The 25,918-nt window shown below is 44.2% G+C and overlaps 1 protein-coding gene across 1 annotated transcript in view; it reads right to left on the bottom strand.

Moving 5' to 3' along the window:
- PCDH19 (protocadherin 19) overlaps positions 1-25,918 on the bottom strand; it is a 142,695-nt gene that overhangs the window by 46,259 nt on the left and 70,518 nt on the right. The window contains exons 7-8 of the mRNA XM_038747789.1: positions 18,242-18,300; positions 10,303-10,475 (exon numbers count right to left, since the gene is read on the bottom strand). Of these exons, the coding sequence (XP_038603717.1) occupies positions 10,303-10,475; positions 18,242-18,300 (232 nt within the window). The remainder of the gene's footprint in view (positions 1-10,302; positions 10,476-18,241; positions 18,301-25,918) is intronic.

Genomic DNA, 25,918 nt, shown 5'->3' with positions numbered 1-25,918 from the left:
ATGGACTGGAAAAAAAGTCTTCCTCCCTTAATGGGATTTTTCAGAGGCTGTGAAAATATCTGTGGCCATAGAACTAGGTTGACTACAATAAACTGCCCCACTAGGGGAAGATCCTTTCAGCAAGGCTTAGTTTACCTGGCAACTTGACTGCCCAAAAGTTCAACTGGTCAACTTTCACCCTGCCTTGTGCTGGATTCTGGTTTCTTCGATCCTCCAAACCCTAGGCTGTCACAGGCTGCCCCAGCAGAGTGTTGCACATAGTTTTCCAGCTCTGTCTGGATTAATCAGTCTCTGAGGGACTCCGGTCTAACTCTACTTACTGGACCACTCCAGCCAACAGCCCCAGACCATAAGCTCCTAGGGGATGGGCATTGCCAATTGCTCTGTGCTCTCCTTGTGTGTTGTGAGTTCTCCAATTCCATCTAAGTCCAGGAACACATGAATCTAAAAAATTGCAATAACTGATGTCATCCAGGAAAAAAAAAGCTCTTAGTATTTATCCATCTTGTGGGATGTTCGAGTTCCTTTCCCTACTAATCTTTGCTTCTTTCAAAAAGATCTAAAATAGCTTAAGGCCCCAGCAGGTCAGGAAAGCATGCCTCTGGGAAAACCACACTCTTAATTTACAGATTTTGAGCATATGGCAGCATTCATGTCTTCATATGGAAATTGAAGTTGCACAGTCAAAGGGAATTTTTCACTGCAGGGATTTTCAGACTTCCAACTTACATCTTATCAATCAGTCAATCAATCAATCATATTTATTGAGTTCTTACTGTGGGCGGGGCACCATATTAAGGGCTTTGAAGAGTACAGCACAACAATATAACAGACAGACACATTTTCTGCCCTCAGTGAGCTTACAGTCTAGAGGGGGAGACAGACATTAATACAGAAAAATCAATTATGGATATATACACAAGGGCTGTGGGGCAACGTGGGTGGGGGATGGATAAAGGGAGTGGGAGAAGAGGAAATGAGGGCTTAGTAAGGAAAGTCCTCATGGAGGAGATGTGCCTTAATTAAGACTTCTAAGGTGGAGAGAACAATTGCCCGTCAGTGTTGAAAAGGGAGGGCGTTCCAGGCCAGAGGCAGGATGTGGACAAGAGGTCAGTGATGAGATCAAGGTCCAGTAAATAGGTTGGCATTAGCGGAGCAAAGTATGCAGCCTGAGTTGTAGTAGAGTAGCAAGGTAAGATTGGAAGGGGCAAGGTGATTAAGTTACTCGAAAGCCGATGGTAATTAATTTCTGTTTCATGCAGCCTCAGGGGATTGGATGATCCATCACTAAACTTCACATTCTTCCTGCAAGCATTCTGTTGCCATTGCTGGAGGACAGAATTCTGGGCTGGATGGACCACTGATCTAACCCTATTATGGTATTGCTTATGTTCTTATTGAAAGCCTGAGGTTTATCTTGCAAGCTGAAGGAGAGAGGAGAGGAGCAGGGCTGGAGAATCTGACTGAGGGAGTGCTCACAGAGAGCAGAATGAACCAGACTCTGTGATCCCTTCAAGATTCTCCCATAACCCTACTCTACAGAAATGTGACCCCCTCCAAGCCCCCCAAACAAGGACACCACTATCACCCTGATTTATGGATTTCTTTGCCAATTTAACGAGATGCTTTAGAAGCCATCTAACACAGAAATGTCAGTGAAAGAACCCAACCAATTGCTCAGCATCTCCCTCTCACTCGCCTGCCTATTCCCGAAAAAAAAAAGTGAGGCTGGATGGGTGGGGTCTTGGGGAAGGTCACAGAGGCACTTTAAGTTGGCAAATATTCAGAACAGCGAGAGGCTACCACCAGTATGCCTGGCCTTAAAGAGATCAAGCTGAGTCAACCCTTTTATGTAGACTAAATGGATCAAAAACATATATAGCTGAGAGATGCCTAATACCAACAGGCACAAAAACTAAAGATTCTGGTTGAACCTCAAAGGAGTAATACGTTAGTTCACTAGAGTTCAATATTTAAGTGATTTTTTTAAATGAGCGAATACTTTGTTCAAAGCAGTCAACAAAGCACTTGGGAGAGTAAGACAGAATAAGTAGATGTTATTCCTACCCTCAAAGAGCTTACAATCTACTGGGATCTTGAATGCAATATCTTCCTCTTAAATATTATTTTTCTTAATACCTAAAGGGGCCCCAAGGTCCAAATTCCAAAACTTGCCAGTGAACTTTTGGCCAAAATCAATGCATCACTTTGTCCAAACAAATACCTTTTCCCTTGTCAAATGCCCGACTCCCAAAGAAAGAAATAGATTGCATTGTTAAGAATGTAAATATTTGCTGCATTCAGTCACGTTCTGGGTTGTAGATGAACAACTCTGTCTGCATCTTAACTTTGATGGTGACCACCTCTGGCAAGGTGAAAGAAGGTAAAACTGAAGAAATACACACCTGACATACACGCTGAAGTGACACACATCTGAATGTCTAGCTGTGGCATATAAGCATGCCATCCCATGTGAAGGTAACTAACCTTTTTCAGCCGATGTGTTTGTAAAAGGACTAAGGCATTTAAAAATAACGATTTCATGTGAGAAAAACCAAGGGAGAAATAACTATATGAATTGCAAAACAGTATATCTAGCTTCAAAAATGCTAATTCAGGTCCTGGGGGATCTAATCAACCTCTTCGTTGAAGTAAAGATAAAACTTTTTGACAGCAAATGCTACTCTGATAAAATGGAATTTTCAATTATGCTATGAACATCTGGTCTTTGCTACCATTTATGGAGACCAGCACCTCCCTGCTCTGCAGCAACACAAAATATTCTACATTGAGAATATTTTGCCTGAGAGGCTAACTGGAATAAGGGTTGGAAGTTTAGTGGGGTGAGAGACGAGTCAAGGGAACAGGTGGGAGAAGGAGAAGGGGGATTTTCAGTCATCCAATCATTATTTAATTCCAAGAGGATTTTCAATCATTGAATCATTATTTAATTGCAAGGGGGGAAATGAAGTCATTCATCTTGGTTTGATAACTGGACGAGTATCTTACTATAGTTCAGGGTAAATTTAGAATATGCTTGTCCTGTGTCCTACAAACATTTTCATAGCTAATTCACAACAGCAGTTGCACAGGGCAGAGATGAAATTCCTCAAACCCATGTTTAATCCAATAAACCATTCTATAAAATTGAGCTGGTGAAACTAGTAAACAAACAAGTTCAGTACTCTTAGAAGAACCTGCACTTACAGAAATAAACTGGTGGTGCTGATGTACTGGGTTTAATCTGGATGTGAAAGACCAATAAAAATTTCTGTGGATTTGTCTATGTGTCTTCCATTTGGTAACGATTAGCATGGGAGGGAAAACAATTCAGGGCTGTAATGAACTCCAAATTGGGTGCACATTAGAGCAATTAGAGTAATCTCTTCAGCTGATGAATTTATAATCAATAATTAAGATCCTAAGGTAGAGGGGACTAGGCAAGATTCTTTAAAAAAAATAATAATAAATCAAGTGGTTCAGCTCGGGTCTGAGACTTACAAACAACAGCTGATGTCTGATGTCTCTGGGAGACAGAAAAAAATCTAAGCCCTGACCCGCCTATTCAAAGTATGAAGGGAAATGCAAGTAATTGTAAATGGCTGGACAACAATCAGAGAGCATTCCGCAAGAGAAGGGGGCTGGGCTGGGCTATCTCCACAGTCCTCAGCTCCACTTTTCCCAGGAAAAGAGGCTCCAATCTCCACCCCTGCAGAACTCACTCCTTTGCTCCCCAGCCTCATTTGTGGAGTGCTTCCATTCAGCGATGCCTCTCCACCCATTCTTAAAGGTACAGGGATTAAAACGTTAAACCCAACCTTATGAGAACTGAGTCTATTCAGACAAGATGAGTATCCAAAGGGGTTATGTTATCTAGAGACTAGAGTGAAGCAATTCAGAACTCCAGTACTCTCACTGAACAAGACAAACCTGCCAGCTATAAACCCGCCTCTGACTGTGAATTTTCCCATTTTTTTCTCCAACCTCTTCTCCAAAGATTATTTTCCAGGGTGTCGTGGTTAGCCGTTGGGTCTCTGTGAGGTTGAAGAATCCAAATATTTCTTCACTGCCTTGATGGCCAACTAACAAAGAGACATTTGCTACTAGGAACAAGTTGCATTCATCAAGGAAGGCCTAAATTAATTATATTTGTTAGTGCTTACTACATGTCAAGCACTGTTACACAATAATCAGGTCAGACACAGTCCCTGTTCCACTTGGGGCTCACAAACTAACACGGAAGGATTCACAGTCTAAGGAGGGAAAGTTTTGGACTGAGGTTGTGGGTAGGAAATGTGTCTGTTATATGCGTAGTACGGTGCTCTGCACACAGTCAGTGCTCAAGAAATACAACTGACTGCAGCAGGTGCATTATATTCTGTAAGATAGAGCCCTTAGCTGTACCTCAATGGCCTGTGTGAATCCCCATTTGACAGCTAGTGGTTCATGCTGTCACAGGAAACTGCCAACTTGGCTGATATCTGAGCCACTCATAGGGTGGTAAAGGGATGGGGAGACAAGGCTGAGATCGGAGAAGCCATCCAATTACTCAAGCAGGACTAGTTTGGTGGGCTCCTACAGTTAGCTTCGTTACATGCAGATTGGGGACAAAAAAATACTTGCTACTGGAAAACTCTTTACCAAAGGAATTCTTAGGCCTTTGCTTACAAAGCTGGGCTTGGGAGCTACCAAACCTCCACCTGAAGAACAATGATGCATCTTTCTTATCCTGACTTCCTGCATCCCCATCTTTTCTTCATAACCATGGCAACAAAAACTCACTGAGCAGCTACTAGCTGAACCACATCTGTAACTATGCTTTCCAGGCCCTTTGGATGGTGTGAGATGAGAAAACAGTGTGGTCTAGTGGAAAGAGCACGGGCCTGGAAGTTGGAGAACTGGAGTTCTATTCCCATCTCTGCCATTTGCCTGCTATGTAACCTTGGAAAAGTTTCAGTACCTCAGTTTCCTCATCTGTAAAGTGGGATGCAATACCTGTTCTCCCTCCTACTTACAATTTGAGCCTCAAGTGGGACAGGAACTGTGTCTGACCTGATTATCTTTTATCTACCCCAACACTTGGTACAGTGCTTGGCACAAAGTTAGCGCTTTAGAAATACCACAATTCTTATTACTGTTCCTGAGGCTAAACCAATCAACCTGATTCCCCACACTCTGGCCAGTTATAGGTCTTCCATTTTGTTTTCTTCTGTATCTTTTATATGCTTTTATATATGCATTAGTGTTGAGCAATAAACTGAGTGACTGACTCACTGATTAAGACAGTGAGCCTTTTTTTTTAATGGCATTTATTAAGCGGTTACTATGTGCAAATCACTGTTCTAAGCACTGCTGATAAGCTCATACCTACTCCAGCACTTAGTACAGTGCCTGGCACAGAGTAAGCGCTTAACAAATACCATACAAAAAAAGGACAAATGTTTTCTGCCTCCTTTTCAATTGGGGCAAGCACTTACATACCACAATAGGCACTTAAATACCACAATGGTTATCAGTATTATTATTATTATTATTATTATTATTATTATTACTCACACTATTGGTAAATAATTTTTGCCTGTCTGTCTCCCTTGTTAGATTGTAAACTCCTTGATGATAGGGAACATGCACCTTGCTTCTGTTGTCCTCTCAATAAGTGCTCAATAAATAGCATTAATGGATTGATTAAACAGGACCGCCAGACAAACAGCAGGAAGCTATAGAATATTCTTTCTCATTCCTTTGCATTACACTGTTTACCCAGAGGACTCTTTCCCCAAATGAGTGACATGAGTCCTGCCTTCCACAGCATGGATGGGGGGGTGAGGGGAGTGGATTGCAGCTACCGCCCCGTGTTCTCAAACTGAAACCTGTCAACACTACGAAGCATTATCCAACTGACGGGGCTATTGTTTTTCTCTTATAATTAAGTTCTCCTTGCCTGCCCTAGTCATTTGAACAAGACTGCCCCTGAAATTGATACTGCATAGCTGAATGAGTAGATTGAGGCTGCCTGTGGGGTTCACTTTTGCAGGCATTTATCTCCTGAAAGGCACATTTCTGGGCTGCTCCTGTGGGAAAGGGGAGGTATTCTCATTCCCAGAGTCCTTTACTTTGATTCGCTATCTCCCTGCCCTCCAAAGCTCTGGTGGGGGGGTGAGGGGGGAAGAGAGAGAGAGAACACAAGGAAAGATAGAAGGAAAAATCTGAACAATAAAAAAGATCCCAGACCAGCAGCTGCAAACCTGGCCCCATAAGGAGAAGGAGAAAGGGATTACCCATAGGCCTTCGGTCAGCCAGGATTGCTGGATAGGGGGAAGGGCACTATAGCTCTAGAGCAGGGGTGGGGAGGAGAAGAGACTTAGTATTACAACGGGGTCTTCACCACTGTTTGCTACCACCCAAAAAGCACACAGTGTAAGTCTCCACATGCCAGTTCACAAATTGAAAGTCTCATGATGGTTCTGAAACCCCATCATTGCTGGAAACAATACCTGTTCTCCCTCCCCTTCAGACCGCAAGACTCATGTGAGACAGGAACTTTGTCCCACCTGATTATCTTTTATCTAACCCAATGCTTAGCATAGTATTTGGCACATAGTAAGCATTTTTAATGGTACTTGTTAAATGCTTACTGCATTCCAAGCACTAATAATAATAATAGTTGTGGTATTTGTTAATCAATCAATTGTATGTACTGAGTGCTTACTGTGTGCAGAGCACTGTACTAAGCGCTTGGGAAGTACACGTTGGCAAAATATAGAGACAGTCCCTACCCAACAGTGGGCTCACAGTCTAGAAAGTGGGCTCACAGTCTAGAAGCACTTCTGTTACGCACTTACTATTTGCCAAGCACTGTAGTAAGCATCGGGGTGGATACAAGCAAATCAGATTGGACACAGTCCCTGTCTCATGAGGGGCTTGCAGTCTTCCATTTTACAGATGAGGTAACTGAAGCACAGAGAAATAAAGTGACTTGCCCAAGGTCACATAGCAGACATGTGGAAAAGCCGGGTTTATAGAACCCATGACCTTTTGTCTTCAAGGCCCGTGCTCTATCACTTTGCCATATTGCAGCTCCCTCTCACCATTCCTCTCTAAACTCCTTGAGCGAATCATCTACACCTGCTGTCTCAAATTCTTCTCCTCCAATTCCCTCCTGGACCCCCTCCAATCTGGCCTCCGTCCCCTTCACTCCACTGAAACTGCCATCTCAAAAATCACCAATGATCTCCTTCTTGCCAAATCTAATGGCTCCTACTCCATCCTAATCCTCCTCAACCTCCCAGCTGCCTTTGATACTGTGGACCTCACCCTTCTCCTGAAAAAGTTATCCAACCTTGATTTCATTAACTCTGTCCTCTCCTGGTTCTCCTCTTATCTCTCTGGCCATTCATTCTCAGTCTCCTTCATGGGGTCCTCCTCTGTCTCCCACCCCCTTACTGTGGGGGTCCCTCAAGGTTCAGTTTTCAGTCCCCTTCTATTCTCCATCTACACTCATTCGCTCCCACAGCTTCAACTATCATCTCTATGTTGATGGTACCCAAATCTACATCTCCTCCCCTGATCACTCTCAGGCTTGCGTCTCCTCCTGCCTTCAAGGTGTCTCTACTTATTATGAGCTCACTGTGGGCAGGGATTGTCACTCTTTATTGCTGCATTGTACTTTCCCAAGCACTTAGTATAGTGCCCTGCACATAGAAAGCACTTAATAAATGTGAATGAATGAATAGGTAAAGTCTTGAATAGATACAAGCTAATCAGGTTGGACATAGTCCATGTCCTCCTTGGGGATCACAGTCATTCATTTGTTCATTCATTCAGTAAGATGAGGTAACAGGCACAGAGAAGTGAAGCAACTTACCCAAGGTCACACAGCAGACAAGTTACAGAGCCGGAATTAGAACTCAGGTTGTACTAACCCCTTGGCCCATGCTCTATCCACCAGATGATGCTGCTTCTAACCAACACCACTGTGGTCTATATTATTACTGGTAGCTGCTTTAGAAGTGAAAGATAATTTGGCTCCATCCAGAGATCTCAGTCAAAAATTGATGATCCCACTGGAAAATTTGTGTCAGAAGGTCAGCCTGGTCCAGACAGACTCGGCCAGTATCTGGTCTAATAGTTTCACCTCTCCCTAAGAGGGAGGGTTTCCCTAAGAGAGGGTTTCACCTTCTCCCTAAACCCCAAGCTCATCACCTAGATGCCGATATGGTGACAAATCAATAAATCATTACTGAGCACTGAGGAAAAAAATACTTGTTTTCCCTCTCCCTTAGGCTGTGAGCCCCATGTGGGACAGGGATTATGTCCAAACTGCTTAAATTATATCTACCCCAGTGCGTAGCACATAGCAAGACCACAATTATTATTATTATTATTATCATCATCATCACTCAGGAAGACACAGCACAGCACAGACTTGCCCCAGTGAAACCGCATCCTGCCATGCCAAAGGAGATGAGGAAAAAATGCAAACTATTTACCCAAGTGGATCAATACTGACAAAAACCTAGGTTGCTTTATCACTACCTTAAATAGAGAAGCATTTGGGCCAGGACACATTTGCTTCGGATTAACCTCATTATTATACAATCCACATAGCATACAAGATGCCCCTTGTCAAGAACATTATCTCAGAAAAACAGTCTGCAGTCCACTGATATTGTTTTACTAAAGAAATGTGACAAAAAAATTAAAATAGATGTTGTTCAGGCCAGGCATAAAGCGAAATCAATTATGAATATTCCCTTTCCTGGAGTCGTTTCATTTCAGAGAGCATCTTACTAAAGCCTTTTTGGATACAAATGGAAAAGCATCTCTTTGCAACAAGACTAGTAAATGATACATATCAGCCTGCATCTCCTGATATGCTGTTAGTCCTCTGAGAATTAAATTGCCACTGTACAAACATTTAATTTTTTCATCTTTAGGTTATCTGGAAGTATCTATCTCTGCCAATGTCACAACTCACCAATTAAAGTGTCCAGCAGTACCTAACTGCCAAGTGACCTCTATGTATTATAGATTTTTATCCTTTTTTTAAAATTCCAGCTTAATAAAATCCACTGGGACCCATTTTTTTTTTTCCCTTTGGAAGACATTTTGTTATGTGCATCGTACAACTTTGCTTTTCTTTTGGGTTCATTTATGAAATCAAAACAAAGGGTTTTAATGATGTTTTACACTGTTTCAAATTAAACAGCTGAAGACCAGTGCATAATCACCACTATTTTGTTTTTGCATCCTAAAGTCCTTCAGCAGTGGGGTTTCCAACTGAGCCTCAGCTCTAACTTATCTCCAGCTATATCCAAGTAAACGGGAGGCTCTACGGAGCTCTAGCGCTGAGCCGATTCCATATTTCCTAATGGAAAAAGTCAGGATGTTTGCATAGGGCGTTTGCATCAGTAAGACATTAAAAGTGACACCCTGCCAGAGTCCATCTGACCAGTGCAGCTGAGCACTCTGCCAACGCTGTTTGGTCCCCGTCTGCATCCGTTAACGAGTCAAGTGAATTTTCCTAGCACACCTTGGCATGGGTTAATGCCTTCGCAAACTCTTGATACAAGGACCAGAGAGAGGCTTAGTCGTGGAATGGAGAAAATCTTCATTCTTTAACCTGCGCTTAAGGCAGTGAGCTTGATTCAGTCAACTCTCAAATACCCTCAAATATCCAGTTTGTGGATTATCCGGGGCAGAGTTTTATCCCAGCCTGACTTCCCTTTAACTCTCTCCCAGGCAACAGTACTGGCAGTGGACAAAAAGGACACCACTGACTCCCCACAAGAGCCCAAGTGCCATCCATGTTGCCTCCCTCGTTTGGCGTTATCCACTGTTCATCTTGTTTCTGTCTCCCCCATTAGATCAGAAGCCCTTCAAGGGATCTTCTGTTGCGCTCTCCCAAGCACGTTGTACAGTGCTTTGCACTCAGCAGATGATTTATAAACACCATCAACTGGTTAATCTGCACCTCTTCTCCTGTCCATTAGTACAAGGTCACTGAGAGTTTTCTGGAATGATGAGGGTTTGAGACAGGGAGCCATGTTTTAAAATCTTGAGACAACTTCTCTCCCCAAGTAACTCTCGGACCATCCCACAGAGTGAGAGGGGAGAGAGTGTAGTTGTTCGTGATGTCTTCCAATCTGGGAAACGCTAATGGGAACGTGGCCCTAGAGTAGGTTTCCAGAGGCACGGTAATGCAGGGAAAGGAAGCGTGCGGCTCCCGGTGACCAGTCATTTCCTGAGGTCACGGAGGTCACACAAAATAGGTAACGTCATCTGGGTCCCGCCATCACATACCGTGTTCAGGCAGCTGAGACCCCATGGATGTAACGCTGGTATTCAACACATCGTTGACAGCGGTGTCACAATACAGGCCCCGCTGGACGTCGTGTTCGCTGTCGGTCTGATCGCTCTCCTCGTGTCCGCTATCCTTGAGACTGTTTCCTTCTAAGTCCTTGAACGTTGAACTGCTGGGTTGAAGAAAGAACAATAATGTACTGTCAAGGCCTGGTCCAGTCAGGCAATGTCTTTCTTAGGCAGGATGATGTCATACCCCTGAAGCCAGGCCAACACTGGCAGCATTGTCCAAGAGAGAGAAGAAAAACTCTCTGGTAGATAAGGCGAAATTCAATCCTGCAAAGAGCACTCCCCCTATGGAAAGCTAACACTCTGGCTCATTCGTCTCACAACATGCTCCTAAAGGGCACTGTGCCTAGCTACAAATCTGGAACAATCACCCAAAGAGAGGACGGTAGTAATTGAAAACACACTCTCATTTCTCAGGAAAGGAAAGTTTTGCTTCTAGACTCCCTCCACAGGGAGCAGGAAGATACTGGAGGGATACAAACAAAACAGCCCAGAAACACACCAGAGCTTTGGGGGTGGCCCCCACTCCAGCATCCCACTCCAGGACAGCCTCGCCTGCGGCCCGGAATGTCATGTATCCCTAGCCATAGGATGCTGTGGTCGTGGAAAACGAACGACTGTTGACCGGAGCCTTCAGGAGTCTGAAGACTCTGCCATTCAAGACCTGTCCATTTGCTTATCTCAACACTGTCATCTTGGATTGCTGACCCCATAAACTTATAATAGGAATTACGCTAGTGGTATTTTAACCACTTATAGTGTGCCAAGCACTGCACTAAATACTGGGGTACATAAGAGATTATCAGATCTGAAACTCCCTATCCCACAAGGGGCTCACAGTCTATGTAATAATAATAATAATAATAACAATGATGGCATTTGTTAAGCACTTACTATGTGTAAAGCATTGTTCTAAGTGCTGGGGGGATACAAGGTGATCAGGTTGTCCCACGTGGGGCTCACAATCTTAATCCCCATTTTACAGATGAGGTAACTGAGGAACAGAGAAGTTAAGTGACTTGCCCAAAGTCACACAGCTGACAATTGGCAGAGTTGGGATTTGAACCCATGACCTCTGACTCCAAAGCCTGTGCTCTTTCCACTGAGCCATGCTGCTTCTCAATAATGATGGCATTTATTAAGTGCTTACTATATGCCAAGCACTGTTCTAAGCACTGGGGAGGTTACAAGCTGATCAGGTTGTCCCACATGGGGCTCCCGGTCTTAATCCCCATTTTATAGATGAGGTAACTGAGGCACAGAGAAGTTAAATGACTTGCCCAAAGTCACACAGCTGACAATTGGCAGAGCCGGAATTTGAACCTGTGAACGCTGACTCTAAAGCCCGTGCTCTTTGCACTGAGCCACGCTGCTTCGCATAAGTAGGAGGGAGAAGAAGTACTGAATCTCCATTTTACAAATGAGGAATCTGAAGCACAGAGAAGTCAAAGGACTTGCCCAGGGTCACACAGCAGGCACTGTTCTAAGCACTGGGGTAGATAAAAGGTAATCAGATTGTCCCATGTGGGGCTCACAATCTTAATCTCCATTTTCCAAATGAGGGAACTGAGGCACAGAGAAGTTAAGTGACTTGCCCAAAGTCACACAAATGATGAGCAGCAGAACCAGGATTAGAACCAACAATCTCTGACTCCAAAACCCAAGCTCTTTCCACTAAGCCATGCTGCTTCTCACGCAAGATAATCAGGTTAGACACAATCTCTGTTTTACCTGAGCTCACAGTCTTAATCCCCATTTTACAGATGAGATAACAGAGGCATCAGAAGTTAAGTGATTGCTCAAAGTCCACAGCAGACAAGGCATGGAATTGTGATTAGAACCCTGGTCCTCTGACTCTGCTCTGCTCTTTCCACTAGGCCTTACTGCTTCCCTTGGATTGATACCTACAAGATCACTGGGCAGATGTGGTCCCTGCCCCACCCAAGCTTCACAGTCTAGGAAAGAGGGTAAGCAGGTTTAAACCACATTTTACAGATGAGGAAACTGAGATTCGTAGTGGTGAGATGACTTGCCCAAGGTCACACATCAGGCAAGAGCCAGGATGAGAATCTGGATCTCCTGACTTTGAGCCCTGTGCTCTTTTCGCGGGGCCAGGCTGCCTCACCATGGTAGAACTGTTAAGGTAACAGCAGGTCCCTCAGCTGTGACCCTCAGATCTCTGCAAAGGAAACTGGCTAAACCGCAATGGCTTCTCTTCTGTTTTCTTTGCCAAGAGCAGAGCTCCTTCTCTACTTAGGGCCCTTCTACCTAGTGTATCTCCCTCAAGATGCAGTAGAACAGAGCCTCAGAGAATGCTGCATCCCAGCTGAAACCTGGAAGTCGACTCAAGAAAGGAGTGACCCCCTGTCAGCAAAAGCTTTATTAGGAAAAAAGACGCAAAAAGAGGCAAAAGAGAAAACAGCTTCAGGTGCTGCAAACATTAAATAAGGCAATACAACAGGGGATATCTTTTTTTGTGAGCCCGATGTAGGCCGGACTGAGGGTACTACAGCTCCACATATGCATTCAAAGGTGAATTTCATGATCTTCTTTGAATAGGAAGAGCAGCTATTTATATTCCACTCTACTGGCATCTCTTCTCCGGCTTGATGTGGGCCCAAAAAGCAAGGCAGTGATGAATGAACCCCTGGCACAGTTTAAGGTCCTTGTGGGCGGGGATTGGATTGTGTCTACTAACTCTGCTGTATTGAACTTTACCAACTGCTTAGTATGGTGCTCGGCACCAAATAAGCACTCAATAAATATCACCAATCGAGATGCAGTGTGTGACATCCCACAGCCTCACACCAGTTCTGCAGGAAGTATACCTGCATATGGGAGACAGGGAGAGGGGGCCTGGAAATAATAATAACTGTGGTATTTGTTAAGCAATTACTATGTGCCAGGTACTCTACTAAGCACTGGGGTAAATACAAGGTTATCAGGTTAGACACAGTCCATGCCCCACATAGGACTCACGGTCTTAATCTCCATTTTATAGATGAGGTACCTGAGGCACAGAAAAGTTAAGTGACTTGCCCAAGGTAACACAGCAGACAAGTGGCAGAGCTGGAATTCGAACCCAGGTCCTTCTGACTCTCAGGCCCATGCTCTATCCACTAGGCCCCACTGCTTCTAGGACCAAGCTGGAGGGAGATGTCAGAGAAGCCACCTATGATCCCCAAATTGCTTCCCCTGCGCAGAAGCAGACCACAGCAACATGGCGTTAAACCAGTTATTCCTGGGAAAGACCAAGAAGAAGATGCTAAAGCTGAGGGGAGGGGCAGGCCTGAGAGCAAGAGAAGAACTCATGCAAGAGAGGATGCTCCTGGACCACGTCAAAGAACTGAGGCTCAGCAAAGTAGAAATGTAAGGCAAAGGCTCTCAGAGGAATGGGTCAGTGACAAAGAAGAGGAGGAAAAGGAAAAGCGTTAAAAGCAAAGGATGAAGAGGAAAATCAGAAAACCACTGGGCCATTTTCATTTTCGTGTACAAAAATGTGAATCCAAACACTTAAAAAGTGAAGCTGAGAAACAGTATGGCCTAGTGAAGAGACCCCTGGTCCAGGGAGTCAGGAGAGTTGGGTTCTAATTCAGGCCCGGCCATTTGCCTGCTGGGTGACCTTGGACAGATCACTTCATTTCCCTGTGCCTCAGGTTCTTCTACTGTAAAATGGGGAGAAAACATCTATTGTCCCTTCCCCTTAGACTGTGAATCCTACATGGAAGAAAGACTGTGTCCAGCCTGATTATCTTGTATCCACTCCAGCATTTAGTATAATGCTTTGCGCTTCTTAAGCACTTAGCAAATACCAAAATTATCAAGGAAAATCCCATGAGACAGCCTGTCAGATAGAAATCATTTAAATTGTATGAACATAAGCAGGGCTATAGGAAATGCTTGGGCAAGGAACATCCTTCTAGAGTATCTACCAGTACCCGATGCTTGGGCTGAACTTTTGAAGTCAATAAGGCCTCCACCCACATTGGCATTTTTCTGGGCAATTAAGGTAGCAAGTGACCAGTCCCTTGTGAAAGACAATGAAGAAGTTTTCCTGTAACTTTCGAGGCAGATTGCTTTATCTCGAATCATCTGGTCCAATGAAGGACCGGTGCTTCAAAGCACTAAAGAATTCCATGTATTCATTACTTTACAAAGCCCTCTTGTGTCTTCACGGAAAGCAAGTGGACCACCTACCATTCAGTGTCTTGCAGAACCATAAAGGGGAAACTGTGAAAATACATTTGTCCCTTTCAAATGTTTCCTTTTAAATAAAGATGTCCCCCTGAAAGCCACTGCCTTTGATTTCAGGCAACATCAGAGAATTTTCAATTGAGAGAGCCCTTTAAGCCCAGATTATTTTTTGATGCAAATAAAACATAAAGGGTGCACAGAGATTAATTAAAACCACATATTTTCGAGTCCCACAGCCATAGTTCAAGGACTGCCTGATTGATCGCAAAAATGAAGTCTTTGAATGTTGATATTTCATCTTTCCAATCTATGGCTATTTGGGACCAATTTCAAGACAAAGAGGGTCAGGGGCTGGTAATAGGGGCAGAACTACCCTTTGGTAGTTCCCCTTATTCACCCCAACCTTTGCCCCACAGCACTTATGTACATATCCATAATCTATTCACTGATATTAATGTCTGTCTCCCTCTCAAGACAGTATGCTCGCTGTGGGCAGGGAGTGGGTCTACCAACTCTATTGTGTTGTACTCTCCCAAGAGCTTAATACAGTGCTCTGCACACAGTAAGCTCTTAATAAATATGATTGATTGACTGACTTTGGGTTAAAGGGAGGCCTTTAGTCCTCAATAATTTGCCAGTGAACATCAAACGCACTTCTAAGAGGTGTGTTGGGGGTCAGTATGGGTATAGAGCAGCCTAAAAACAAAACTCCCAGATGTGCAGATTCAGGTACGCACATTAGACACTTGGGTAGCCTCCAGGGCATTAGCTCTAATTCCTGGGACTTTCAGCCTCTCTCTGTTCTCATACTGAAAAATCAGTCAATCAACCACATTTATGGAGCACTTATTAAAAGTAACCCTAACCCAATAAAATAGAATCGGTAGACATGTTCCCTGGCCCCAGGGAGCTTACAATCTAAAAGGGGAGAGAGACAGATAGACATTAAAATAAACAAATAAATGACTGATATGCACATAAGCATTGTGGGGAGGAGGGAGGGCCTCTTGAAGGAGATGTGCATTTAATAAGGTTTTGAAGGTGGAGAGAGTGGTCATCTATAAAATGTGAAGAGGGAGAGTGTTCCAGGCCAGAGGAAAGATGTGGCTGAGCAGTCAGCGGTAAGATAGACAAGATCAAGATACAAGAGTAGGTTGGCATCAGAGGAGTGAAGTATGTGGTTTGGGATGTAGGAGGAAATTAGGTAGGTAGAGTAGGAGACGACAAATTGACTGAGTCCTTTGAAGCCTATGGTATGGAGATTTGGGTTAATGCAGAGATAGATGGACAACCACTGGAGGTTTTGAGAAGTGGGGAAACGTGAACGGAACAGTTTTGTAGAAAAATAACCAATGCATCCCAGTGAAGTAAGAACATGTTAAGTTTGAGGCATCAGGGATCAGCTATCCAAGTAAGCGATGTCCTGAAGGCAGGAGAAAACGTGAGACTGCAGAGGAAAGAGATCAGAGCTGGAGATGATGATTTAGGAATCATCTGCATAGGTGTGATGGTTGAAGCCATGGGAGTGAATGATTTCTCCAAGGGAATGAATGTACATGGGGAATAGAAGGTGACCTTGAGAGACTCTCATATTTAGGGAGAGGAGGCAGAGGAGGAGCCCACAAAGAGACTGAGAAGGAGCAGCCAGGGAGATGGAAGGAGAACAAGGAGAGGACAGTGTCAATGAAGCCAAGGTTGGATAATGTTTCGAGGAGAAGGGGGTGGTCGACAGTGGTGAAGGCAGCTGAGAGGTCAAGGATTATTAGGATAGACTCGAAGCTGCTGGATTTGGCAAGAAGGATATCATTAGAGAACTTTGGGAGAGAAGTTTCTATGAAGTGAAGGGGATGGAAGCTAGATTAGAGGGGGGGTCAGGAGAGAATTGGAGGAAAGGAAGTACAGGCAGCACATGTGGGCAACTCACTCAAGGTGATTGGAGGAATGTTAGGAAGGAGATGGATCAATAACAGAAGGGGGTCGTGAGGTCAAGTGAGGTTATTTTTGTTTTGTTTTTTAAGATAGGGGAGACATGAGCATGTTTCAAACCAGTGGGGAAGAAGCCATTGGAGACCAGACTGCCGGTTAAAGCCGGCAGTCAGGGATGCAGCATAAAATGAGAGGGGGCATAAAACCTGCTACTGGGCTCCCAGGCAGATTTGTCATCCTGTGACTGGTTCTTCTAACCACTGCACTCTTAGAAGCCCCAACTGAGACTTCCTAGACTTAGGGACCCCAAAGACCCCAACCTTAAGAAGAGGCATCTCCTCAAAGAATCACCTTAAATAATTCATCTTCCCAGAAGCCTAGAATATGAGCAATGAAATAAAGAAAACCATCCTGAAGAGATTCTTGCAGCTCTTCAAGGCAACCTGCAATACCATGCACTATTTTATCTGCAGATGGGCCATATGCAGCACCACTTCCCTGGAGACCAGGCTCATTTCTCAGGGACATAAGCATATCCACATTTTACGGTGTGATTCTGAAGCAGACTGTGGTAAGGTCTTTGAGATACCAAAAATCCAACATGGTGTTCAAAGAAGCGTCATTCATCTGAGTTGGACCACACTGAAAAAGTGACTGCTGCAATGAGCACGACTGAAATCCCATCCTAACCTGATTTGTTTAAACCTAATTATGGCGATGATCTCAGTAGTCATCTTTTACTTTCACGTTAGCAGCCAAGGAGAAAATGCATTATTTCTTGGGAGGGGTAATGGCCAGACTACGTTGTGAGGGATGATAGCTGGCCAGACACTTTGGACAAGTCACCACCATATCACCGTTAAATATCATGAGTAATCCCCTTCTGGGAAAGGAACACAGCGTGTACTCTTTTCGGTGAATATTTCAGTGCTGAATTAAAATAGCTCAGGCAACAAGTTAGACCTCCCTCAAGTTCTGCTCTTTGTGAGATGGAAATTTATGGGACTGGAGCCAGCAAAATAATAGCACTTTCGTGACTACTCTACTCTAGCTGAAACAGATTAGTTTGGCCTCGGTGGCAAAATATAGGATTCCAATAAGAATGCACGTGCATTCAGTGGCTTCTATTTTGGATGCAGGAATGGGGCTGGCCTCCCAGGAGAGCCACTGGGAAATTCCCAGGCAGGGGCAAAAATCTTAATTTGAATGTTGAGTTGGTGTCTCTGACTCCTGGACCAGCTATGACTTTCTGCCACCCTCTGCATCTATGCTACATGGGCCCCAAACCCAGGCCTTCAGGAACTTCTTGCCCTGCACTACAACCACAAACTGACTCCGAACATGCCAGTCTTACCTAGACATCACAAGGACCACCCAGCTTAGCAAGACACCGATTTCCTACTTCCAACACTTTAAGAAGCATGAAGCCACCAAAATCAGTCTCTTTTCCCTTTCCCTATACCTGAGAAGCATAATACATATAGAATAATTGTACCTCGGCTCTAAGGGAGAATAAAAAAAAGAATTTCAAAGTTGTCAAGGTAACCATGATCTTGTATCTCTCCAGCAGCTCCAAAATAAGGTGATAGGAAAACATTAACAAAACAAAGAGGCTTCACTTTACTAAAAACCAAGAGCAATGAGAACGATGCTAATGTAAATATTTCTTGAAAATTATTTGTTCCATTTGCATATAAATTCACCAGCACAAGGAAGGTGGTTGCAGCCCAGACAGAGGACACCTACCTACCTTTTTATCAAGTGGGCTCGGCTGTTCACGTAGTTTGAATCCAAAGAGTAGTTTTCAGTCTGAAAAAGAAACAGTGAAAAGAAAATGTTAAATGTACAATATGCCTGAGAAGTGGAATGTTTAGTCTATGGAACACACTCCCTTTCAAATGCAACCCCTGACAAACACTAGAATCAAGGTGAGCTGATGACCAAAGGAGAAACACTCATAAACATTTTGTTACAATCAATCAATCATCTTTACTGAATACTTGACTGAAATCAGAGTACTGCACTAAGCATTCGGAAGAGTACAATAAGATAGAGTTGGTAGACGTGATTTCCGCTCATAAGGAGCTTAAAATCTAGAAGGAACAACAGTCACTGTGATAAACTAACAGAAGAGGAAATGACAAGGTATAATGAGCTGTATGTAAGTGACGTGGAGCTGGGGTCACTATCAACTGCTTGAGGGGTACAGACCTAAATACCATAGGCAATGAGAAGCAGTGTGGCGTAGTAGAAAGAGCGGGGCCCAGGGAGTCAGAGGACCTGGGTTCTAATTCCCGCTCTGCCACATATCTGCTGTGTGACCTTGGGCAAGTCACTTAACTTCCCTGTGCCTCCATTAATGGGGATTAAGACCGAGCCCCATGTCAGGCATGACCTGTGTTCAACCTGATTAGTTTGTATCTACCCCAGTGCATAGTATAGTGCTGGCACATACTAAGCACTTAAATACCATTTTTAAAAAATCAATGCTATTTTTTGAGCACTTACTGTATGCAGAGCACTGTACTAAGTGGTTGGGAGGGCACAATACAATGGAATTAGAAGACAGGCTCCCTGTCTACCAGGAGCTTACAGTCTAGAGGGGGAGACAGGCATCAGTAGAAATAAGCTACATATATATGTGTTGTTGGGCTGAGTGGATATTGTGTGCTTAAAAGGACAGATCCAAGTGCAAAGGCAATGTAGAAAAGGGAGGGAGTTGGGGAGAAAAGGGCTTAATTGGTGAAGGCTTCTTGGAGGAGATGTGATTTTAATAAAACTTTCCAGATGGGGAGAATAATGGTCTGGCATATATGAAGAGGAAGGGAATTCAAGGCCAGAAAGAGGATATGGGTTAGGAGTGGGAGTGGAGACGGATGAGAACTAATTGTTCCTTGTTCCCCCTTGGGTCTGATTCTTACCATCGATAGGGATTTCAAAATCATTTTTATTATTAGTGGATAATTAACATTTAAAATATGTATTCCATAGATCTGGAAATGCATGCAAAGTAATCCCCCTGCTATGGCTCTAAACCCCATAGTCCCCTTTAAGTCGCTCTGTACAGTATCAGCAAGCAGCAAACTCTTCACTTTCTTGTTATTATAAAAGCATACAAGTGTTGTTCCCAAAGTCCAGAGGTGACAGGTGGTCCACGAGTGGGCCAGAACTTTTCGTGTGTAACATGAGGCTGGCAAGCTAATCCCCATCCAAGGACTATCACTAAAACACCACCTTTTAGTCTACCAGGGCCAGTGTCAGGAGCAATGTGTTGTGACAAGAATGGTTGCAGCGTTCCTGCCTGATAACAAGGGATGGGAAAAAGGCTTAGGGGTGCCCCTCAATGAGTTGGCATCCAATGGAAGTGGCATTCAGCGGAGCCAGCTCATCAGAGCAGGGACACAGTGCAAGAAATTCACCACCACCGGATCCCTGGAGTAGGAGGAATGCCATGGAGTAAGGCACCAGGGAGTTGGGCTCATCTTCCCTCTTCAAAAGACTTCCCTAATTCCTCCAAGGACATACAGCACTGGAGCCGGGGGTGGGGAGTGGTGAGCTGGAGGTGGAGAAGCAGCATGGTTCAGTGGATTGAGCATGGGCCGGAGAGTCAGAAGGTCATGGGTTCTAATCCCAGCTCTGCCACTTTGTCTGCTGTGTGACCTTGGGCAAGTCACTTCACTGCTCTGGGCTTCCGTGACCTCATCTGTAAAATGGGGATTAAAATGTTGTCCAATGTGATTTGCTTTTTTCCACCCCAGAACCTAGAACATTCATTCAATCATTGAATTGAGCGCTTACTGTATGCAGAGCACTGTACTAAGCGCTTGGGAAGTACAAGTCGGCAACATAGGGAGACGGTCCCTACCCAACAACGGGCTCACAGTCTAGAAAGGGGAGATAGACAACAAAACAAAACATGGAGACAGGTGTCAAAATCGTCAGAACAAATAGAATTATAGCTATATGCACATCATTAACAAAATAAATAGAATAGTAAATATGTACAAGTAAAATAAATAGAATAATAAATCTGTACAAATATATACAAGTGCTGTGGGGAAGGGAAGGAGGTAGGGCAGGGGGGATGGGGAGGAGGAGAGGAAAAAGGGGGCTCAGTTTGGGAAGGCCTCCTGATGGAGGTGAGCTCTCAGTAGAGCTTTGAAGGGAGGAAGAGAGCTAGCTTGGCAGATATGTGGAGGGAGGGCATTCCAGGCCAGGGGAAGGGCGTGGGCCGGGGGTTTACGGCGGGACAGGCGAGAACAAGGCACAGTGAGGAGGTTAGTGGCAGAGGAGCGGAGGGTGCAGGCTGGGCTGGAGAAGGAGAGAAGGGAGGTGAGGTAGGAGGGGCAAGGTGATGGAGAGCCTTGAAGCCGAGAGTGAGGAGTTTTTGCTTGATTCATAGGTTGACAGGGAGCCACTGGAGAATTTTGAGGAGGGGAGTAACATGCCCAGAGCGTTTCTGTACAGAGATAATCCGGGCAGCAGAGTGAAGTATAGACTGAAGCTGGGAGAGATAGGAGGATGGGAGATCAGAGAGGAGGCTGATGCAGTAATCCAGTCGGGATAGGACGAGAGATTGAACCAGCAAGGTAGTGGTTTGGATGGAGAGGAAAGGGCGGATCTTGGCAATGTTGTGGAGGTGAGACCAGCAGGTTTTGGTGATGGATTGGATGTGTGCCTGTCAGTGCCTGGCACATACCATAATTAGTATTATTATCACTACTATCATTAGAAGTAAAAAGTGACCGTATTATACATAAATGTCTGTTGGGGCAAATGGCAGATGCTGAAACCTTGTTTCCTGGGATTTTAACTCTAGCCTGGGCAAAGCTTTAGAAAGATTCCCACTGAGAGGAACCATCTGCTGCCGAGGGGAGTGAAAAAGCAAGTGGAGTTAGGTTGTTCAACTCACAAATTTCCTTCTTATTTCTAGATGCAGGGGTCCGGGGTGACAAGGGAGATATGAGCTGCCAGGAAGGCCTGCAGTCAGGGGAGATGGACATCCCTTCTGGCCTCTTTCTGATCTTCCCTGCAAGTCTTTGCTTTCCCTCACCAGGGAAGTTTCTTCCCCACAATCAATCAATCAATCGTATTCATTGAGTGCTTACTGTGATTAGGGCACTCTACTGTGAACTTGAGAGAATACAATATAACATAGTTGGTAAATATGTTTCCTGCTCACAATGAGCTTACAATATAGAGGGGGACACAGACATTAATATACATGAATGACAGATATGTACAGAAGTGCTGTGGGGCTGGAGGGTGCGAGGTGAATAACGGGTGAAAATCTAAGTGCAAGGGCGACAAAAGGGAGTGGGAGAAGAGGAAATAAGGGCTTAATCAGGGAAGACTTCTTGGAAGAGATGTGCTTTCAATAAAGCTTTTAAGGTGGATAGTGTAATCGTCTGTCAGATATGAAGAGGGAGGGCATTCCAGACCTGAGGCAGGAACGTGGGCAAAGTTAAAGACACCTTGGGTTTCCTTGTGTGTCATCTCTGAACTCCCCCAAGCTAAACCCCCAACACCAGCCAAACATGAATGCTGCCCAGCCAGGGCCTTGAGTCCTCCTTGCCATTTCTATGTGATGCCCACATGCAGGCCAAGCAGGTGGAGGGACTGTGAAATATGGCATAAAGACGCTCCCATCACAACAGCGATAACAGGGTCAGAGGGATGGGCTCTACCTGTCTAAAGAGATGAAGTGTCCCCTTTCAGAGAAAGCATCCATGGCTCGTCTATCAGCCACTCAAAGGCCATCTGGTCCCTCATCCTACCTGTCAGTCAGTGATATTTGTTGAGCACTTACTCTGTGCATAGCTCTATAATAATAATAATGATATTTGTTAAGTGCTTACTATGTGCCAAGCACAGTTCTAAGCGCTGGGGGGATACAAAATAATCAGGTTGTCCCACATGGGACTCACAGTCTTAATATCCCCATTTTACAGATGAGGTAACTGAGGCACAGAGAAGTTAAGTAACTTGCCCAAAGTTACACAGCTGACAAGTGGAGGAGCCAGCATTAGAAACACATGACCTCTGACTCCCAAACCCATGCTCTTTCTACTGAGCCACGCTGCTTCACCAAATATGAAGTTACCAACTTAAGTACTTAGGACAGGACAGATCAATACAGTTTGTAGTCCTTCCCCTAAAGGAGTTTACAATCTAGTGGGAGCTTACAGTCTAATGGGAGCCTAGGAAGAATTCACCTAAACTGCCCTAGAGGGAAAACTTCCTCTCCTAGTAATAATAATTAAAATTACAGTGGTTAAGCATTTACTACGTGCCAAGCACTGTTCTAAGCACTGGAGTATATGTAAGGTCATCAGGTTGTCCCACATCGGGCTCACAAGTGTTAATCCCCATTTTACAGGTACGGTGACTGAGGCACCGAGACGTTAAGTGGCTTGCCCAAGGTCACACACCAGACAAGTTGTGGAGTCGGGATTAGAACCCAAGTCCTCTGACTCCCAAGCCCATGCTCTTTCCACTAGCCACGCTGCTTCTCTAGTGTCAAAGATCTACAAGGAAGAAGCCACTTAAAATTGGGTCAGATGATCCAAGGAGGGAGGAAGCAGGCCAGGCCACCACAGAGGATTCAGAGAGAGACCTGCCTAGAGTCAGGGGAGGAGCATGAAGACAGCATTGTGGTCAGGGATCATATCGACTTACTCTATTGCTCTATCCCAAGGGTTTAGTAGTGATCACCTCGTAACCTCCCCGGCGCTTGAAACAGTGCTTTGCACATAGTAGGTGCTTAATGAATGCCATTATTATTATTATTATTATTATCACAGCACTTAGGACAGTGTTTGGCACATAGTAGGGGCATAACAAAAACCATCATTATTAATTATCCCCTCCATCCTCTTCCCCTCCTCCCCCTCCCCATCCCCCCCGCCTTAACTCCTTCCCCTCCCCACAGCACCTGTATATATGTATATACGTTTGTATGTATTTATTACTCTATTTATTTGTACATATTTATTTTATTTTGTTAATATGTCTTGTTTTGTTGTCTGTCTCCCCCTTTTAGACTGTGAGCCCGCTGCTGTGTAGGGACCGTCTCTATATGTTGCCAACTTGTACTTCCCAAGCGCTTGGTACAGTGCTCTGCATACAGTAAGCACTTAATAAATATGATTGAATGAATGAATGAATGAATGAATGAATGATCTGCACAAAGTGCTCAATAAATACTATCTATTGATTGGTCAACGTCCAGGAGCAGTTACTGACCACACTGCCAGAAAACTCTCTACTTCTTCTAAATCTCCCTAATTCCAGCAAGTCTATTTCCCGATTTGGGAAGAAAAGAACTGGGAAGCAAAACCTAGGCAAAGGGAGAACTCAGGATTCTGTTGCTTTAAAAGAAAAACATTTGGTAATGTTCAATATTTCAGAGAGAAACTTGATTCCTGGGGATCTGTTCCATCCTTTCCACTGAACACACATGTTTACACACACACACACACACACACACACACACATTTTTACTGCTGGATCATCATATTCATCAATCGTATTCATTGAGCACTTACTGTGAGCAGGGCACTGAACTGTGCACTTGGGAGAATACAATATAGCATAGTTGGTAAATGTGTTCCCTGCTCACAATGAGCTTACAGTATAGAGGGAGACACAGACATTAATATAAATGAAACATCCATTCTAGCGAACTATCCATTCCCCATTGCCCCCATCAATCACTCTAAAAGATGAATTGTTTATGCCACCGGTGGGGGAAGAAAAAGGAAAAAAAAAATCAAAAGGCCCAATATATCTCTAATTTACTAATAAATTCAGAAACACTGAATCTGCCATGCATATAATCAGAGTGGTAAGAAACAGAAAACCAGGCATTTGAAGTAGCGTTGAATATGACACCCATTTGTGTGCTGGTGGAGCTTGCTCTGTTGTACCAAGATAATAAAGGGGAAACAGTGTTGGTTAACTGTGACCTTTTCTGAAATACAGCACAATATCTAATTTAACAAACAGTAACCTCCCAGTGAGAAACACGCTATCCTGCTAAAGCTGGGGGAGTTCGTCTAGCACTCAGTAGAACTCAGTTATTACTTTCACATAGTAATTATTGCTGTGGAGTCACACAGGAGATTTATAGCAAAGACTACTAGTCCCTGAAGTTTTTGCATCCTTGTTCCTTCGATATGACTTTGATTGTTAAAGGGCTGGATGTTGGAGGGGGGTGGAAATGAGGGAGGAGGGAGAGAGTGGAGAGGGTTAAGGGTGGGAGGGAGAGACAATACACGGGTTCCTGAAAAATGCATCCCTGCTAAAGTTTCATATTCTGCATCTAGTCTCACGCCCAGTCATTCTGGCAATTCATTCATTCGTTCATTTAATCATATTTATTGAGCGCTTACTGTGTGCAGAGCACTGTACTAAGTGCTTGGGAAGTACAAATTGGCAACATTTAGAGACGGTCCCTACCCAACAACGGGCTCACAGTCTAGAAGGGGGAGACAGACAATAAAAAAGTAGACAGGTGTCAATACCATCAGAATAAATAGAGTTATAGCTGTATACACATCATTAATAAAATAGAGTAATAAATTTACACAAATATATGCAAGTGCTGTGGGGAGGGAAAGGGGGAAGGGCAGAGGGAGGGAGTGGTGATGGGGAGGGGAGGAGGAGAAGAGGAAAAAGTTGGGGGGGTTGCTCAGTCTGGGAAGGTGTCACCTGTCTTCCAGGGATGGGTTCATTCAGTAATCGGCGCAGCGAGAGAGAGAGAGGCCGGGGACAGAAAACCTGAGTTTATTCGCGAGGCGAATTGAATTATTTAATTGTTTAGGCTCAGTGGATTGAACTTCCCTTTCAGGAGGAATGTAATCAATTAGTAATATTAGAGCTTTCCATGGAGGAAGATTTAACCACATAATTATAGTGTAAGCTACTCCATTAGAGTGTGAGCACCTATTGCGTGGGAAATGTGTCCCTGTTAGTACGGTGCTTTGCAACTGATAGGCATTTAATAAATGCCATAACTCTCAGCAAAATGGCCCCTCCTCTGGACTACAAACTCACTGTAGGGTGGGAACACGTCTACCAACTCTGTTAAATTGCACTCTCCCAGGCTCTTAGTACAGTGCTCCGCACACAGTAAAAACTCAACAAATATGATTGAGTGACTGATTGATAGTGGAAAGAGCACAGGCCTACAGCTCAGGGACCTGGGTTCTAATCTCAGTTCTGCCACTTGCTTGCTGTGTGACCTTCAGAAAAGCATTTAACTTCTCTGTGCCTCAATTTCTTCATTTATAAAATGGGGATGAAATACCTGTTCTACCTCTGCATAGACTGTAAGCCCTGGGTAGAACAGGGACCGTGTCTGATCTGATTATTTTCAATCTACCTCAGCACTTAAATAGCATTATTAACCACGGAGTAGTCTCAC

The sequence above is a fragment of the Tachyglossus aculeatus genome, chromosome 6 (genome assembly GCF_015852505.1).
Source record: "Tachyglossus aculeatus isolate mTacAcu1 chromosome 6, mTacAcu1.pri, whole genome shotgun sequence".
In the NCBI taxonomy this organism is placed as follows: Eukaryota; Metazoa; Chordata; class Mammalia; order Monotremata; family Tachyglossidae; genus Tachyglossus; species Tachyglossus aculeatus.
Note: the sequence above shows the minus strand (reverse complement) of the source record. Positions and strands in the feature narration are given on the sequence as shown.